The 19802-nt window shown below is 42.6% G+C and overlaps 1 protein-coding gene across 1 annotated transcript; it reads right to left on the bottom strand.

Moving 5' to 3' along the window:
• Positions 1-372: 372 nt before the first annotated feature.
• On the bottom strand, positions 373-19773 carry gk5 (glycerol kinase 5). Its single transcript, XM_083659300.1, has 16 exons — positions 19176-19773; positions 18916-19009; positions 17234-17309; positions 16525-16618; positions 16167-16298; positions 14371-14446; positions 13305-13366; positions 12331-12404; positions 10820-10880; positions 6588-6714; positions 6394-6498; positions 6072-6166; positions 4393-4496; positions 4115-4174; positions 2975-3108; positions 373-2226 (listed from the first exon to the last, which is right to left on the bottom strand). Exons 1-16 carry the CDS (start codon positions 19299-19301, stop codon positions 2057-2059), a joined length of 1590 nt encoding a protein of 529 aa, XP_083515426.1. The 5' UTR covers positions 19302-19773; the 3' UTR covers positions 373-2056.
• Positions 19774-19802: the final 29 nt, after the last annotated feature.

The raw sequence follows: 19802 nt of genomic DNA on the forward strand, positions 1-19802 counted from the left end.
CACGGACCCCCATTTGAGAACCACTGGCTTATAGGACCAATATATACACTGCTCTCATACAATTACAATTACTTTTCCTAATATTCCTTCCTTTTCATTATTTACTATTACAATTATAGGAACGCACAAAAAGGTGTGGACCAAAGCAACTCAGCAGGCAACTAGAATATCAAAACGAAGAAATGAGTTGCTTAGAGTTTAAAGATGAATACATTTAATAAGAAGTAAGAGTACATCTTCACAAATAATTGATATGGTATCAATTATTTGTGAAGATGTACTCTGTTTGATAACTCTGTGAAGTACGCAGGTACAATTACTTCTTATTAAATTTATTCATCTTTAAACTCTAAGCAGCTCATTTTTTCGCTTTGCTATTACAATTATAATCATAATTTTAATATAATCATAATTATAATCATAACCTTCCTTTTCCCATTATCCATAGTTATTTAGTGCTTTTCACTTTGTTCACATGACTACTTGTCACCCTCAGTTGTGTTTTGTTTAGCAGTATGAAAAACAAACAAACAAAAGAAAAGATTACAGTGTTTCCCCTAGGATTGAGTTGTAGCAGCGGGGGTGAAGCGAGGATTTTCTTTGCGCTAAAAATGTGAGGCACGCGTGGTGAGAGCACGTGCGAGAATACAATTGTATTTGGCAATAGGGATCTAGTATTCCTATAATATTCCTACTGTATACTATTCCTATAGTAATCCTATAATATTCATATCATTTTTTTAGGGAAACACTGAACAGCAACAACGATGCCGCAATTTCCCAGAGAAACAGTGACTGCTTTTACAGGCTCATCCGGTTGTGTATCTGTCTGTTCATCTACGCCAGGGCAGGGATGGGCAACTTCGATGATAGAGAGGGCCACAAAAAAATGTCCTCGCTACCAGAGGGCCAGATTGTGACCGTGCACTTTCACCTGTAGCCTACTGTAACACCATCACCCCCAATTATAGCTACTAATTTGATGAAAAGGACTGGTAATCAAAGTTTATTACACCAACATTTATATTTTTCATATTCAAATTTACTAATTATTCCATTCAGATGACACCAGAAACTTTGCTCTAGCATTAAAACAGCCCGCTACAGCAATTTGATGGGGGTACATCACCCAAATATGTCGTATTAATCATATCAGTAATGTTGCATGTGCAATGTGCATGGATATAGTTTGATACAATAGCTTTAGCTCAAATGCTAACGTTAAACAGTATGTGGATGGACAGTGCTAATGCCATTAGCGCCATGTTCTGGTATGTACAGTAAAATAAAAACACAGATGTGGGTGGTCTAATGTCCGCCTTGTAATTTTTTTTTTTTTTTTTTGACCCAGGGGCCACACTGAGTGAGGTCGGGGGCCGCATGTGGCCCACCCCTGATCTACGCACATGTCCACCTGTATAACAGTCACAGTCACAGTAAAGATTCGCAGAGTCCCCACAATATTCCAGAGAAAGAGCTGTCGGCTTTCACCTCGATGATGAAGATGGGCCGTTAATTAATTTACTCTCGATTTGTGTCTCTATCATAGACTGTATAATAAATATAGACGTAGCTACCATGACGCATAGAGGTTTGGAGCTAGAAGTGACCTAAATTTGGACAAGAAGTGTTGCAGCGCCGCCTGCTATCGGTCCGTGATTGGCGAGTTGCACGATCACTGGACAGGCGGCCTTGTCAATCATGCCCCCAAAGCAGAGTCTACTTTATTGTCTATTTTACTTGAAATGGGGCCATCATTTACAACATCATGCTGTATTGAAGAAGACCTAACGCGCGATTGAGACCATAAACTCATTACGAAAGTGTTTACTGAGGTAAATAAATCAAGTGAGAAATAGGGTCAATTTCCCATTTACTTCCATACAGTTGGACTCATTGCAGCCAGTGGAGTCGCCCCCTGCAGGCCATGTGAAATAATGCAGGTTTAAGACACTTCCACATTGGCTTCACAAACAGAGTCATGAGCTACCCCCTTGGTTTCTATCTGTCCATTCTGTCCACCCCTAGATCTGCCTTTCTGTGTGTGCATCCAGTGTCAAGGCTTGTTGTACCAGTTCATGGAGCGTCTCAGAGCACTCTCCCAGCTCTGGAGGACAGGGACGTAGGCCCCATTCGGGCTTCCGGCACCCTGGGGTGCTCCTTGCGGCAGGAACACCCGGTCGGTACTTTGCAGCTTCTTCAGTTCCTCCTGGCTCTTCCAGAAGCCTGCAGTGACATGAGGAGACAGTGGATCAAGAATACGACTTAAACAAAAAGTGCGCGTGTATGAGAGGCAAATCAATACTGGATTTTTTTTTTTGGAGGAGGGGGGCGTATTGATAAAAAGATTTCGGGAAAGAAAGTATACATCTGATATATCGGCTGATTTTTGTAGTATCATTGTTACTCAACTTAATCAAAAACCTTCTCTTAGGTCCACCGATAATCTCGAAACAGTGTCAACTGTCAAGTTAGCCAAAAATGAAAATAGAACTTTAGAGCATAACTTTCACAATAAATACCCTAAAATCCTTCCAAGTGTTGCAACATTGTCTGTGACTGCTTGGCAGGCTGCTTCTCCTCTCCTCCACATTACAAAGGTTTGTGCTGAAGTGTCTGTCTGTCAGCGCTGCATGAGACACCCTTAGCTTGACAGTTTGCTTCACTGACCTCAGAGACCTGCCACACTGCAGACATTCTCCCTCCTGTCCTGTCTGGAAACTACTTTATGTAAGCACTGTATATTAAAAGCACAGCCCAATAAATGATCGGTTGTGGGACAATTTCATTTACAAATCCAAGACAGAATACAGATACTATCGGTGCACACATCTGCAATCTCTTGGTCTTCATTTATTATGCCAATAGTTTTTATGCAGATCTAATTTACCATTAAGATTGCCATCTCAATACATCGGATGGACGTGTGTGTGTGTGCGTGCGTGCATGTGTGTGTGCGTGCGTTGCTGTATACCTGATCCAAGTCCAGCCACATAAGCAGCCCCTAGACAGGACATTTCACAGCAGTGGGGTCTGGCTACCTTTCTACCAAACAGATCTGCTGTCAGCTGCATGACAAAGTCATTGCTGCACACCCCGCCATCCACCCTGAGATAGACACAGAGAGAGAGAGAGAGAGAGAGAGAGAGGGAGAGAGACACACAGAAAGACAGAGAGAGAGAGAGAGATTTAGCTTATAGTTTAGTTTATTTACTTTAGTTTATTTGTATAAATATTTTTTAACTACAGTGTCTACTTTGTATTTTCATTCATCTATACCCTTACTTGTATATATTTTTGGTTCAACAACCATCAAGCACAATTTTCTCTTTGCACCTTTTAAGTTAATGTATATACTCTTATGTACAGCTGTTTACACACTTTAGAGATCTTCTATTGTATGCCCATGCTTAAGTTAACTACGCTTACGTACTGTATATTATCTGATTGCAATGTTACATAGCTGTTTACACAGCTCCTTAGTATATATTTAATTGTAAGCATACTCTTAAGCCAACTTATGTATATTATATTTGAGTGCAATGTTACACTTCTTTATTCTCCTGTATCTTTAACACATTTAGCACATTTTTGCTTTTGTTTGAATTTTACACTTGCTTTGGCAATGTATACATATGTTTCTCATGCAAATAAAGCCCCTTTGAATTGAATTGAAATTGAATTGAGAGAGAGAGAGAGAGAGAGAGACAGAGAGACAGAGGTAGAGAGAGAACCTGATTATACAGTAAATCACTTTGCTGTAACAGTAGCACTCTGGTCAGAGAAATATAAAGCTATAATGCATTGCCAATCAAAACCGAATTAGTAGAAGCAGGCGAAACAGTCATGCATTTTTCTTTCTTTCTTTCTTTCTGTTTTTTTTCTCTTCTTTTTACTTTTACAGCCATCTTCCCAGCTAGATCCAGATCCAGATGGAGGATATTGCCCTGTAAGCTAGGATATCACGGTGTTGTGAGCTTTAGTCTTCCTGGCCCCAAATACAGCGAACCTGCTTTGGCTAGCACTAGTGAAGATCCTGTTCGTAAGGCAGTTTGAACAGTTCATGAGCCTGAGGCTAAACAAAAAGTGCTGGGGTGGATGAAGAGCACCGTACCTGATCTTGGTGATGGGAATGAGCGTTTCCTTCAGCATCGTCTCATAGAGCTGCTTGTTTCTACAACGATGAGAACAGTAGATAGATGAGAATTTGTGCAATAAAAAGAAAATCACACCCGGGTTGTGATGTGTAAGCGGTGCAGCTTTAGTACATGTGAATGCGCTGCGCGCGTTTGTGTTTCAGCGGCTTATTACCCATGGGAAATGAGGAAGTGAATTCCCCGTTTCTTAAAGGGATACGCCACTTTTTCGGGAGTTTAGCTCTAAAGGACTCACCTAAATGCGACAGACTCCAGAATGGCTCGGACCAGGTGGCATTTGGTGCTGGAGGGTTTAAGCCCCATGAAGGAAGCACAAGCTTTGGGGTCGTTCAGAGGAGCCTGTGAAAACACGCACGTGTGCGCACACACACACACACACACACACACACACACACACACACACACACACACACACACACACACACACACACACACACACACACACACACACACACACACACACACACACGTGTCAAATGTCTAGACGTCAAAAACAGATCTGAAATGTCACAACTCATTGAGAGGCACTTAATATTACCTACCAGCTAACAGAAGAACACTAATGTATGTAACACTTTCTATGTAATTTAAAGACCCCCTAAAGTCATGTTTCAAGATGTATATAAAATACTCTACTTTGAATAATAATTTGTGTCTGATGGGTTTTCCCACACAAAAAGTTTAATTATCTTGTTAAAATCTTTAAAATTCAAATCCAAAGCAACCAATCAGGATGTTCTAGAACCTAACTAGCCAATCACAGCACACAACACAGGCTTTCAACACATTCTCACTCCCAACTCGTTATTATGACGAGTTGGGAGGGAGGATGTGTTGGGGCTTTAACTGCTGAATACTGGATAGTGATTGGCTCCAGGATTCGTGATGTCACAAATCATGCTTATTGAAAACCGCCTTTTCAGTGAGCTCAGAGAAACGTTCCACTTTCAGCAGACAATTGTGAAAACGGTCTTCTAGTGTCAAACTCAGCACAGACATCATTCTGCACAGTGAAGCTCAGACATCCAACTGAAGGAACAAGAAGAAAAACTGTGTTTTGACTTTAGGGAGTCTTTAAATACTTATATATTTTGTAAGTAAATTGATATCCCAACTGTATAATGTATGTAAGGTAAAGGTAAGTAAAGTAAAGGTAAAGTCCCACTGATTGTCACACAATGTGTGAAATTTGTTCTCCGCATTTGACCCATCCCCTGGGGGAGCGGTGAGCGGCAGCGTGCGCCGCGCTCGGGAATCACATGGTGATTTAACCCCCCAATTCCAACCCTTTGATGCTGAGTGCCAAGCAGGGAGGCAATGGGTCCCATTTTTATAGTCTTTGGTATGACTCGGCCGGGGATCGAACTCACGACCTCCCAGTCTCAGGGCGGACACTCAGACCACAAGGCCACTGAGCTGGTTATGCACAGCATTAGTCCATGTCATGATCTCCCATGGCATGAAAATGTTGTGATCAACAAATAAATAGATTTTGTAATTGCATATCTTTCAGTACTTATACGTCACATATAATTTGCATAGTACTTATTAAGTAGTATGCTTATATGAGGAACATTCAGGACACACACTTACAAAGGCCAGTTCACAACGGAAGGCAGAGAGAGAAAATAAAGAGACAACATAACCAGGTTACGGAAAGACAAAAAAGACACATACTGTACATGGAAACAAATGCCTGCGGCTGCAATAGCAAAATATCAATATGTACACATATGTACCACACACACACACACACACACACACACACACACCACTCTTGCCTTGTGTTAATATATTGGCATACACAAAACAAATAGCAGATTATGGTAAACTGATCTTTCTCTGACACAGACGCATAAACGTGCATGTCGCATGCACACGCATACACATGTACATACACACACACACCCCTACCTGCAGGCCGCTGAACGAGGGGACGAAACACACGCCGTCTGAGTCGGCGACACTGTAGGCCATGTCACTAGTCTGCTGGACATCAGAGAACAGCTCTGCAACCAGAAGATCACACACGGGGGTCACCCAACACCTCTGAATTTGTCAGTCAGGGTTAGCAACTTATTCAGTCTTAAAGGGACTGTCCCTTTAAGATCATTAATATGTTTGCACTTTTCCACTTTACTGTAAAACCTTTCATGTCATTAATAGTCACAACTCCTATAAAAAAAAAACAGTAACTGAAGGCATCACCGGAACCACCAAACCAGTCACTACTCACCCAGCTCCTGTGCCCATTTGATGGCGGTGCCTGTGTCTGCTGCGTTGCCCTCTGCCAGATACACCACCTCTGTGCCGATCTTCCAGCCCACCAGAGGGTACAGGCCTACAGACAGGAAACACTGCTTGCTAGGACAAATTTGGCTTTAACTATTCTTGTGTGTGTGTGTGTGTGTGTGTTCACCATCATCTCACCTGCTACAGAAGTGTGTGGTTTGTCCCCAGTATTGATGTTCATGAAGGTGCCCGTTCCCATGGTGATCTTGACATCGCCAACGTCAAAGCAGCACTCTCCAAACATGGCTGCCTGCTGGTCAGCCATCTACCGCAGACAGACAGACAGACAGGCAGACAGGCAGACAGACAGACAGGCAGACAGGCAGACAGACAGACAGGCAGACAGACAGACAGACAGACAGACAGACAGACAGGCAGGCAGACAGACAGACAGACAGACAGAGGAAGTCATTCCAACATCATCAAGTTACAGTACAGCTCCAGTAACAGTTGGGCAGCAATGGAAGCATCTGGAATACCCAAAGCATATACATACAATATGGGCCAATGCAAGTTTAACATGTACATACTGTCTCAAAATATATGTACCGTAATTTCCGCACTATAAGCCGCACCGGAGTATAAGCCGCAGCAGCAAAATTGCCTGTTTGTTACATATATAAGCCGCACCGGACTATAAGCCGCAGGTGTTTTAATGGGTTTTTTTTTTAAATTGTGCTTTAATGTTTAATTACCATATGTAAGGGTTCGTGCACAGAGGGGATTGTCGGGAAAGAGATGGCTGTTTGAGGAAGCTCCCATTTATTAACATTTCAACAAAACAACATAACACAACACCACCTGTGTTTTTTTTTACAGTGCACACAGTGTCCGCGGTGTGGTGAAAAGAGGGCAAGAGAGGAAATTAAAACAGAAGTGGATTTATAGTTAGAAAGAGTGCTAAAGAAGAGAGAATTCAGTTTTTTATTTATTTTTTTGCTGAAAAAATCCATAGATAAGCCGCACCGTTATATAAGCCGCAGGGGCCAAAAAACGGGGAAAAAGCCGCGGCTTATAGTCCGAAATTTACGGTATATCGTTAACTGCTTTAATCGATGTCTGTCCTGTGTCACTTGGAGCTTCTGGACCTTGATGTAATCAAGAGTCATTGAGTGCGTTTACATGCAGACAATAAACAGTTTATTAGCGGATTTCTGGAGTTACCTGATTATTCAAATGGTCATGTAAACAGCATAAACCGATAAGCTTTATCCGTTTATGGCCATTATCGGGTTATGAATAAACCGATAAACATACCTAGGTTTTTGGCCAATAAGCCGTCTTTTGAGTGCATGTATACAGCGTATCAGGTTTCTTGTGGGTTTATACATCTGCGCATGCACTGCGCATGTACAAGTTGCAGCCGATGCGGAAGAGAAATCCAACTAAACGGAGAGAAATCCGACTAATTGACTGAATCATGTAAACCCGGGTTTTTCCTATTGTCGGATTATTAAAGTGCATGTAAATGCAGAAATCAGATTATTGCCATAAACTGATTACTCACAGTTATCAGTTTATTGGTGTGCATGTAAACGCACTCATTGACATATTTTGTAAATATGAACATGAATGTGTCTTGGAAGCTCTGTTATGTTGTCCTTATGTCTTGTGGTGTTTGATCATGTGTCCATTGTGTCATGTGTTTATTTTTTCTACCACACTGAAGTCAAACACCAATTCCTGTGTGAGCACAGCAGTAAAGTTTGTGCTGATGCTATTGCTGATGGACATTATCCCACAGACACTTAACACGTTCACTGCCAATGACGTGTTGATACGTCAAAAAAAATCCAACGGTTGACTGCCAATGACGTGTTAATACGTCAAAAAAAAACGGTGGGACGTTGATCTAACCCTTTTACATCTCTTATATAAATATTGAAGCCACCGAACGTGTACAACCCATTCCACCGACCCACTAAGTGGCGACAGTGCTCTCCATTCTAGAAAAAGCCGAGCCAAAACTGCAGGGGAACGCGCGATGAAACCATTCTCATACTGTAAAATGGATTGGCGAAAACGCTTTCGCTTTCGCGCTGATTGCTGGCGGTGGGGGATTGCAAATTTGCATAATAGATTATGGGTGCAACACACTTTGAAACACGCAGCATAAATAAGACCAGAATCGCAAAAGAAACCCCGTTTCTTGGGGTTTCTCAACCGAAACCCCAAGAAACGAGCGAGCCCATCCTCGCCCAGCGGCCGCCAGCAGACAGGAGCAGCAGCAGGAGCAGCAGCAGAAACAAGCTTGTGACACGCCCGCTGCAGCCAAGAAGAACACACACGGAGGGAGGAGTTTGAAGTAGAGGGGGGTTTCCTGCTGTTATGGAGGAAATTACTGTTCAAAACTATTGTTTAGATGTCTGACGTCTTACTGATGCCAAAAATGAATGGTTAAAGTGACTGTTCTATCGAATTTCACAAAAAGCTATTTATCTCAGCTTAAATTTTCAGACGCTGAAACCATGCTGTATTCAAGTGCTAATGCCTACATAACTACTAACTCTACAAACTAACTCTTTTAGACAGAGAAAGCACACATTCTATTAGTTCTTTTGAGATATTTTGTGTTCACAAAATCTTAGCAGAAAAGAATCCTCGGGTCTTGAAAGATGAGCCAGAATCCTCAAAAAAACCCTCTGGCAGAAGCTACCTACAGTAAAAAAAAAATGGCTGGCAGTGAATGTGTTAAAGGACATTACTAAACATCCTACATGGACTTTTACATGGTCAATTTGCATGGACATTCTCCTATGGACACAACCTCCCTCCAGCCATTCTATATCACTATAAGGACTTACTGGACATTTATGGACATTTACATAGAATCCACTAGATGTCAGTTTAAAGGTCTTGAAGGCCACTTGAAGCCCGATTAGAGGAATATTAACAGTAAGATTAGACTGTTGTGATGTCATTATTCACCTTTTCTCACTCACCTCCATGTCACCTCTCCCTGCCCTGAGTTAGGCCCTCTGATTACATAATCATTTTGTAAACCTAATCCAATGTCGTCAGTTTAGCAGTATGCTCATCCTTCTCTTTTCCCCTTCCTCTTTGAGCACTGCAATCTGGGCTTGCTAAACCCTGATGTCATCTGCTATTAACTTATGTGTTTACTTTAGCAACAAATACATTTGCATATTTCCCCCAGCATGCCTTGTTCCTTCCAAACTTTTGACATGAAAGTAACCAAATTAAATAAGTGGTGGGTGGAAATAATCATTAGCCTATTCTTAGTTAAACATGCAGTTTTGAAACATTCAATAAAGACAAATAAAAAATAGACTATGACTCGACACCCTAAGTGATAAGTGGTATATATACCCATCACATCAATAGCCAATATTTAGTGTAGAATCGTTAGTTCCTTGCTCTGCTCTCCCCTAGGAGCCGGGCCAGCTGTATCGCGGTAAATCTTGAGGGGGCCCCCTAGTGGCTGGGGCTCCAAGCGGCTGCCTGGTTGCTCTGTGTTTACTTACTATGGCCATTAAAAGAACTTTGGATCTTGATCTTATTCTATTCGTTCTGTCGAACCTCTATTCCGACTGAATCTGAGTCATTGGCAGTCATCATTGACGTACCAAAACTCGAACCACACTGATGTTGTAACACTACTTCCTGCTCCTGATCGTTGTCATTGACGGACAAAAGCTTACAGTAAATCACTGATGTTGTAACACTACTTCCTGCTCCTGTGATTAAGTAATGACTAATTTAGCTTGACAGTTTTATTACGTAATGGTTGTGGCAGCAACTTTGACACATTGGCCTAAATGGAGCCAGACGATTGCAGCAGCAGCGGGTGTTTCTAATCATGATGACACAGATAACAGACTCATATTCCACCTTTCCCCCAAAAGTGACACGCCCAAAGGCTAACAGTATTTTCACAGACAGGCCTGTGAAGTCGCCCACTGAAACATTGGTATGTATTAGGGATGAAACGATAACCGGTTTTAATGATAACCGTGATAAAATTCCTTACGATAACCGCACGCTTTGAAAAACATGGTAAATACTGTCCATCATCAACCAAAGTTGGCAACCGTCTCCCAGATGCTGCAGACGCGCAGCCTCTTGGTGAAATGATTTCAGTGAGTGTATCAATCCTTTTCGGGTCTGAGTTTTCAATATCAAACTTGGTGAAATTATTTCTGTGAGTGTGTTAGTACTTTTTTACCATTTTCAGCACATTTTAACAATACCATGATATTATACTGATAACCGTGATCATTTTCGTCACTATAATTGTGATATGAAACGTTCCTAACGTTTCATCTCTAGTATGTATAAAGATTCATTCTGTGTCTGAGTTATGAGTGCGTGACTACTCTCAAAACTCACCAGAATGGATCAAAACTCACCACTGACATGATGGGAATGGACACTCCGAAGATGGAAGGGTCCGTGGAACCATAGCGATGACTGGTGTGTCATTGAGGGAGAAACAAGACAGAAAGTAAAGAATGCATCATGTCACATGAGAGCTTCACCCTTTCCCCACATTATCAGTCATTCTCCTCCTTCAGTACTCTAAAGGCCAACTCCTGGGCCACAGATTAGGAACCACTGCTATATGAGGGGCTGTGATTTTAGATTAGATTAGATTAGATTTAGTTTTAGATTTAGAAGGTGCAGTTGGGAATAATGCGTTTTCATATACTGTAACTCCACCATAGGTTTTATGTGAATTTAGAGTGCTAGATTACTTCTGACATCTGGGGAAGGGATAGAAAACTGAGTGATACACTTCAGCCATACAAATGTAAAAAATTGAAAAGATTGAAGAACTTTATTTGTCCCCAAAGGGGCAATTGGTTGTGCAATAGCAGAGAGCACATACATACAACACAAATGATGTGTCGTGTCACTTTTATCTCATCACAACATCAAAAAGTCTTCCTGCAAGTTTTTGTGTGGTCTCACTAAACACTTGTTATTTGGCTGTAGATGTAATTGTACATACAGTATGTGTTTTTTGTTGTTGCATGTTTTAAGAACTTAACAATGTTTCAGTTTTATCAGTGTTCCCCACTTGAAATGCAATGTGTTGTGGCAAAGATTTTAATAGAGAATGTCAAAAGGAATAAGCACATTTCAACATTTTTTCATTGTGAGTTTTCATCAGCATTTGTATTTTGATCATATTCAAATAGCAGCCTGGTGCTTTAAAATCTGCCATAGAGATCGATGACAAGTTCCCTTTTTGAAACAGGAATCTGTTAAACACCAATTAAATGTGTATGGCCTTACTGTGAATACTGCACAAATCAATGCTTTGATATGAAGAGACCTTCACTGGCTTAGGTTACATCACCACACGGCCATCTTGGTAAGAAAATAGCAAGTTATTGTAATAAATTAACAGGTGATTACAATGAAATGACAAACACAGCTAATGACCTAAAAGTAAAAGTTGTAATTAGAAACAGGTGGTGGCGGCAGCAGTCTCTGACACAGGGGACGACTGTCGCCAAGAAACTCATTCTGAAGGAATGGAAGTCCCCCCCCCCCCCCACCTTCTTTTCAGCTGTGGTTGACAGACATGGCCTCAGTTATGCGGATGGAGAGACTCAGGTTCCTGAGGACCACCTCACTTGAGAGATGTTCCACTATCTGGGAGCAGTTTCTGGCCTACCTTGAAGAGGCTAGGGGCGACGCTAGGGGGGACAGGTAACTCGCCCGGCTAATTTCTGGGATCCTATGTACAACATCTCTTGCAAGCACATAAGCACCTCATGCGGCTGGTAGCACCACGTTGCGTATGCCTTTTCTTTCTTTTTCCTGTGTTTGAGTTTGATCAATTTTTTTCTTTGTGTTCTGAAAAATAAAATATTAAAAAAAAAGAAGAAGAAACAGGTGGTCGCTGACTCACCCCGTGTTTTGCACTTCGGGGAGGATGGAGAGAGGCACTGAAATAAGAGCGCAGAGAAAGCCACTCCAACACATCTGGTCAAATATTCACATTACAGGGACACACACACACACACACACACACACACACACACACACACACACACACACACACACACACACACACACACACACACACACACACACACACACACACACACACACACACAAAGAGACAATAAATCAGCATGACATAACAAATGATATATACTACTGTATGTTAGGGCTGTGGCGATTCACTTATCTCCCGATTCGATACTATCACGATTCTTGGGTGCCGATTCGATTTATATTGCGATTCTTAAGTATTGCGATTCTACGATTATTGCGATTCGATATTACGATTTATTGCGATTTTTGTTTATTTTTTTCTTTTCTTTTTTTCAGTTTGTTTGCTTTTTTACACTAGATTAGAACATGGGAAAAGTTGAATCATACACTAGAGACTGTATATTATATATCATGAGTAGGGCTGGGCGATATAGTTAAAAACAGGGGCGGACTGGGATCATAATTCAGGCCGGGCATTAGATACCAAGCAGGCCAGGCCGATATGGGCCAACGCGCGTGAAATTTGGGCCGTTTGAAGCCAGATTTGGGCCGTTTGAAGTCCAATTTTACAATGAGATGCACCCACTTTAACCCTGAAGTGTAATTATTACTTCAGACTAACTAATAAAGTAATAAAACCACTAGTAAACCAGTAGGCGGCGCCTAGCCTGCTGTTCAGTGAGTGGCCTGACTGCAAGCACCCAAATTTTTTTTTTTTTTTTTTTTAAATTTGCGATTATCGATTCTGGAATAAAAGATCGATCCAAAAAATCGTGACATTAAAAATCGCGATACTTAGGTGAATCGATTTTTTCCCCCACCCCTACTGTATGTATGTATGAGTGCACAGGCAGTGGCATAGTTCACACACAGTATGAATGTCACCTGATAGGAGTCGAACATCCCGGTAGAGCTGGCATTAGAGTAGTCTGTGGCGTGGACCAGTCCTGAAACAGATGAGACGGAAATCACCAATGGATGGATCACCAATCCCCTTTCCTGTGAATCCCTTTGGATGAGTTCATGTCCATCTTCCCAACTCCCCCTCTCTCTTAGGAGTTATTTGAGAAACATTTGAGGAATTTCAGCCAATCAGTGACGCAATGGGATTTGAAACACAAAGAACAGTCTGTGTGGGACTGAAATTCCTGCTAGGCTTTGCGAGAAACACAATGCAAAGTACAAATTAGATGTTATGTTATGTTTAATACCCATGCTGTACGTTTTCAAAGGAATCTCATATCATGAAAGGAGACGCCATTCAAATAAGATGAACATTAGCACAAGATCTTCCCCACTGTCTCACCACTGTGTGACAGATGCCAGGATGTCAGAGGGCACTCTGTCTCATGCCTTCTGGTTCTGCCCTTCACTGACGGGATTCTGGGCCAAAATATTTGACTGGGTACTCGAAGCCCTACAAAATAACCCTTCAGCCGGAGGCAGAACTCGCCATCTTCGGCTGTTCGGAGACTTATCTGGACTGTGCAACAGTCTTTGACACTGGGGACAACTGTTGCCAGAAAACTTATTCTAAAGGAATGGAAGTCCCCCTCTTCACCTTCTTTTTAACTGTGGCTGACAGACATGATCTCTGTTATAAGGATGGAGAGACTCAGATCACTGAGGACCAACTCACTTTCTAACAATCTGGGACCCGTTTCTGGCCTCCCTCGATGAGGTTAGGGGCGACGAGTAATTTGCCCACCTGGCTCCTCGCGGACCCCTTGCGTGGGACCCCATACACAACATTTCCTACAAGCACATAAGCACCCCAGGTGGTTGGTAGCACCGCATTGTAACACTGAGTGTTAATATTATGTGCATATTTTTCTTTATTTTCCCTCCTGTTTGTTTTGTTCGTGTACTCTTCTACATAAAATTGAGAATAAAATATAAAAAAAAAGATATATATATAAAATAAGATGAACATTAAAAATGCCACACCCACCTTTGGTGAGCTTGTACAGGAGCCACGTGTCTATTGTCCCGAAGCAGCAGTTGCCTTCGGCCACAGCTTGACTCAGCTGAAAGAGGAAAGAGACTTCAAAGTTTGAAAAGAGAAGTGGATGAACGAGATATGTCACTCACACCCAGAGCTGCTCACTTCTCAGCAAAAACATGCTGCACTTTTATAGAGAGCCAAAGTGAAACGTCACTTCCTGCTTCAGCACTGTAGCAGAGATTTTCTTCCGCCATTTATTTTCGCATATACATTTCGTAAAATGCTTTTACTTCGTCAAACCAAACAGTTCAGATATATTACTTAATATAGGTGGTAATAGCATGGTGAGACCACATAACATTTAACTCGGACCAAAACGTTAAAAAAACTATTTAAAGAAAATGTTTTTTCGGTATTGTTTTTTTAAGTTTTGGTCGGAGTGACATGTTCTATGGTCTCTCCCGATTCTAAATATAGCTGAACCGTTTGGTTTGACGAAGTAAAACGATTTTTATAAGCATTTTACGAAATGTCCATGGGAAAATAAATGGCGGATGAAAATCTCTGGTACAGTGCTGAAGCAGGAAGTAGGCGGTCACTTTGCCTCTCTATTCTAGATACATACGGCTGTTGAATTATGAATTGTGACACAAGTTGAGACAACGACTTTAGTACTCCTGCATCATTTATCTTCAGCTCTTTAAAAAGCAGGGGATTGGGGTGCGGTGGGGGAAGGTGTAATGGTCAGGATTTGTAAGATCCCAAAGAACACCAGAATAACTTTAATAACTTAATCAACTTTAATAATGAAGTTAATAATAACTTTTCTTTAGGAAGTCGCCTTGTCGGGTATTAAATTCCTGACACGGCCTAACTGTAACCGGGCAGCTCCACTCCTGAGCTCCTGCCCCCTCTTCTCAAAACAAAACATGAAAACCCTAATATGGTTTATCTGTATGAAATGCAATGTTCTTCAAATGAGAGGTCAGTCCAGTGTCGTTTCTCCAAAGTGAGGTTTATTCTCAAAAAGTAGCATGATACAGATGATAGATTCTGTGAGAGCAGAAGGATGCTCTCACAGAAGGCGACGCATGTGTGTAAAAGCCCCCAACAGTGTCTTAGTGAAGCCCTGTTTTATACACTCTTGGTCAGTCAAAACACATTTTCCTGGCAAGAATGTCACTTAGCTCATCGTGTCATCGTCACCTGGCTCTACTGCTTCAGGACAAAACCATTCAACAGAATATTGCTTAATGCTAATGCTAATTTTTGGCCTTCAGTGTTATTTCCCAATGTTATGGAACATCAATTTGATGTACTACCATATTTCCCCAAAAACATATTGACGACAAACTGTGGTTGAGCAACCTGGTTATACAACATCTCAACAGGCCTTATACAACATCTCATCATTGTTTTTCACAAACCGGAGGACCACCAAAACAGGGTGCAAACCAACTCTACACCCACAGCCTCAAAGACATTTATTCATTAATTTCCTCCCACAGAATCCCAAAAACCACTGTCTAAACCATTTAAACTGGTGTCTAACTCTGAACCATTTAAACCGCTGTCTAAGTCTGAGTCTGAACCCATTTAAAACTGCTGTTCAGACCAGCAAATAAGAAGAATACCTGTAACCTTATGATCAAAGGGTGGAATGGACTCCACACAGTCCAAGCAGGTCAGCGTGCATAACAGCTGCTCTAGGTTTAAGTTCACTCTGTTAACTGGGGTAAAAGTCAGCTTACACATACACTAGTAGTAGTAAACACCACACTACACAGACACACAACACGCACCTGTTTGCAGTGTGTAAGGGCCCAGGCCAGGCGGAACGTGACGTGTTGGGTCGAGAAGACTATGAGGCTGGCAGCCAGGAAACGGGTCTGCCTAGAGAAGAAGTGGACCATCGTCATCATCCCCTGGACCGCCTGATGTTACCATGGAAACAATGAAAGTCACACTGACTGAAGTGACAACACGTCCAGCATGGATCTTCAGCTTTTGCTCAGCGGATAACAATAGCGTGAACATCCTTGGGTGCTCGTCTGACATAGGGCCAAACACGCTACTGTTTGTTTTCTCTGAACCATTTATTATCCAGAGCAAGCTGGTACATGTGAGGGAGAGATGTGAGTCAGCCAGGCAGAGACTCACCTTCATGGTGCAGGATCTGTTCCAGGACCTCACCAAGTCCCCGGCCCTCAGGTCCTGCCAGCTGATGAAGTTATGGAAAGGCACCCCTGTGGTCCTGTCAGAGTGAGAGGATGAGGCCATTTACACCTGGCGTTAACATGCGTTTTCTGCCATCAGATTGCAATCAGATTGTGCTTGACCACATTAGCCTGATTCCATTTACACCTGGCGTTAACATGCATTTTTCCTTAGCCAGATAACATCGAGATAACTTATTAACACCCAAAATGGTTGTCCTCTCAATCCGCATACAGTTGCTGTATCCAAATTGAGAGGACACATTGCATTTACACTTGTGTTCAATGTGTACACAATGCGTCCCTGACCACCTCCAGAGGTGGTTTGGCCGATCAGATTGCAATCCTTCTTCAATGTCTCTTGGGGGCGTTTATTTACACCTGGCATGTCAAGTGGTCAAGCACAATCTGATGGCCGAATACACATGTTAACTCCAGGTGTAAATGGCATCGAAGAGGAAGGAAACAAATAGACAGAGATCAGACATAAAGATAGGGAGAGGCTAAAGAAGGTATGGACAGTAAATAGCGAGGTAGGTGTAAACAGGTGTTTTGTGGTTCAGTAGCATTGTTGTTCTTCAAAGTTGCCAACAAGTCTAACACGTAGTGTTTCCCCTCCCCCCTGTAAAACCAATGAGAAATGATTGGTCTACCTGTCCCATGTTGTGAAGGTGCCTCGCTGAGTGGAGATACCAAGGGCCTCTATCTGACGCATCTGCAATCCTGCGTCTGTGTCATGGGGACAGATGTGTAAGCAAGGACACACATGCGTTGATTAAGATGATTGTGTCGTGTATAAACAGTGATGATTAAGAGTGATGATTAAACAGAGTAAACAGAGACAGATTAAACAGAGTGATGATGAAGAGATGATTGTAATAATGTATAAACAGAGAGTGTAAGCAAGGACACACATGTGATGATTAAGAGATGATTGTGTCAGGTATAAACTAGTCTCGCTGGCCAGCCTCCTCTCCCTTCCGTCCGAGGAGTCTGGCGCCGCAGGTCTCCATAGTGGGATTGCGATGGGCGGCGCTCAGCGGCAGTGCCCTTGGAAAATAGTTTCCAACAATCCAATTTGCCGTTTTCCAGCGTGTAGCAACGAGCTAGCGTGTAGATTCCTGCCGTTAGCTTGCTAGCTAGTTAGCGTTGTTGTTTTCACTGAGGCGGCAGGGCACTATTTACAGCGACACACAGGGAGGAGGGAGCGGAAGCCGCTCTGATTGACGTGGTCGGAGCCAAATGACAGAGTTTGTAATAAGCCGGGAGCGGACATCCGGCTGTCACCGAAACAGTCGCTCGAATGGGAGAGCAGAGTAGAGCAGGGGAGGGTTTATCCCAGTTATGGAGACCTGCGGCGCCAGACTCCTCGGACGGAAGGGAGAGGAGGCTGGCCAGCGAGACTATGTATAAACAGAATGTGTAAGTAAAGGTCTGTAAACGGAGGTCTGTGGAGGGCATGACCACCAGGGCGTGCCTAAGAGGAGACTGCGAGCTGGCCCACAGATGCACCTCTTTCGGGAAGAACGTACTGTCTATTGTGGGCGGAAAAATATGGAACAGTCTCCTGGCCGCAGTGAGGGAATGTCCCACCTTCCCTACTTTTAAATTCAAAATCAAAGAATGGCTCAAATCAACACAACAGTGCACCCATAACTAATAGCCTTTTATCATTTTATTATCTTATCTGTTTGTGAGTATTGCTTTTGTTCCATGTATGTATTATTATTGTTATCCCTTGTGTATGTATTTTTATCCCTTTTTTATTTCCGTTCTCTGTATTTATCTTGTAGTTTTTACTAGTTGTTTATGTCCCGAGGACTGCGGGTGAAAATTAGCTCCGGCTAACCCCGGCACTTTTACTGTTGTCCCGTATGGATGATTCTGTACGTGTATAACTGTCTTTTAATGTGCATTGTCCTGTCCAAATAAACAATAAAGTAAGTAAGACACACATGTGATCATTAAGATGATTGTGTCATGTATAAACAGAGATGATTGACTCAAAATCAGTGTAAATAAGTTAAGTTATCCTTTATTTGTCCCCATGGGGAAATTCATCCTCTGCATTTGACCCATCCTCTACTAGGAACCTTCCTAGAACTAGGAGCAGTGGGCAGCCACAGTGCAGCGCCCGGGGATCAACTCCAGTTCTTTTGCCATTGCCTTGGTCAGGGGCACTGACAGGAGTTTTAACCCTAACATACATACGGAGAAAACCCGCATGAACACGGGGAGAACATGCAAACTAAATGAGGGTCTCCCTCAATGATTTTCTTGAGTATGAATAAAGGTTGAATGAAAGATGCACAAACAGTAGCTGGCCCTACTGTACCTTGCACAGCCCCCTTGACAACAGTGACGAAGCCTTTCCACAGCGCGTCTGGCTCCATCTCCACCAGGCCGGGCTCTGGATACAACAGCACAACCTGGCCAAGGCGTTAACATGCAACAAAATGTAATAGGAAAACTAGTATCAATATGGGGGAATTTGGCATGTATCTTCTGTGTGTGTAAGAAAGTATGCAAGTGGGTGTGGGGGGGAGACACCCACACCCACACCCACACCCACACAGAGAGAGAGAGAGTGCCTACCTTGGAGTAGCATGATCCTAGGACCTTGGCTTCCTTGTCATAGACGTGACATTTGATTGAAGTTGTCCCCACGTCCACAGCCAAAATGTAGCTTTCCTTTTTGAACCCGTTCCTCTGACTCCCCATTGTACATAAACTGATCGGTCCTCTCCTCCCGCCACTGTCAAGCCGTGCCCGCCTGCTCCATGGGTCAGTTATGACTGCTCTTGTTTACAGCTTGCATGCATGGTCAGACCCGATAACAACCAATCTGAACTCTTGAATTTTGTGGTGTGTTAACCCGTGGCCTTCGGACCTGACACTCTTCTTTGATATCCAGTTCCAGCACAACCTGTTTGAGTCAATACGTGGATGTAGGTCAGTCCTCAAGCGAGAAACGAAATCCACACACGAGCCCCACTGCCTTTCTCTTTCTCTTTCTCTTAACACTTGAGTCCTGAGTCTCAGCTATTGACCAACTAACATTAAAGAGTTAAGCTAGCTCTCACAAGAAACTATTTACGTGCTTTACTGCGCGGAAATACGTCTACACGCGTGCCAAATTCTGAACAGCAAATCATATTCCGTCCAGCCAGTATTGACCATCTATTTACCCTGACGCGTGTACCTGCTTCAGAAGATTTGCCG

This window comes from Poromitra crassiceps, assembly GCF_964638095.1.
Source record: "Poromitra crassiceps genome assembly, chromosome: 23".
Classification (NCBI taxonomy): Eukaryota; Metazoa; Chordata; class Actinopteri; order Beryciformes; family Melamphaidae; genus Poromitra; species Poromitra crassiceps.

Excerpts from the sequence above, each read along its gene's own strand:
- gk5 (XM_083659300.1), bottom strand. The coding sequence starts at position 19,301 with ATGGGGAGTCAGAGGAACGGGTTCAAAAAGGAAAGCTACATTTTGGCT. Across the intron at positions 6,499-6,587 it reads ACCACACACTTCTGTAGCAG|GCCTGTACCCTCTGGTGGGC; the intron begins GTGAGATGATGG and ends TCCTGTCTGTAG. Across the intron at positions 2,227-2,974 it reads TGTGGCTGGACTTGGATCAG|GCTTCTGGAAGAGCCAGGAG; the intron begins GTATACAGCAAC and ends ATGTCACTGCAG.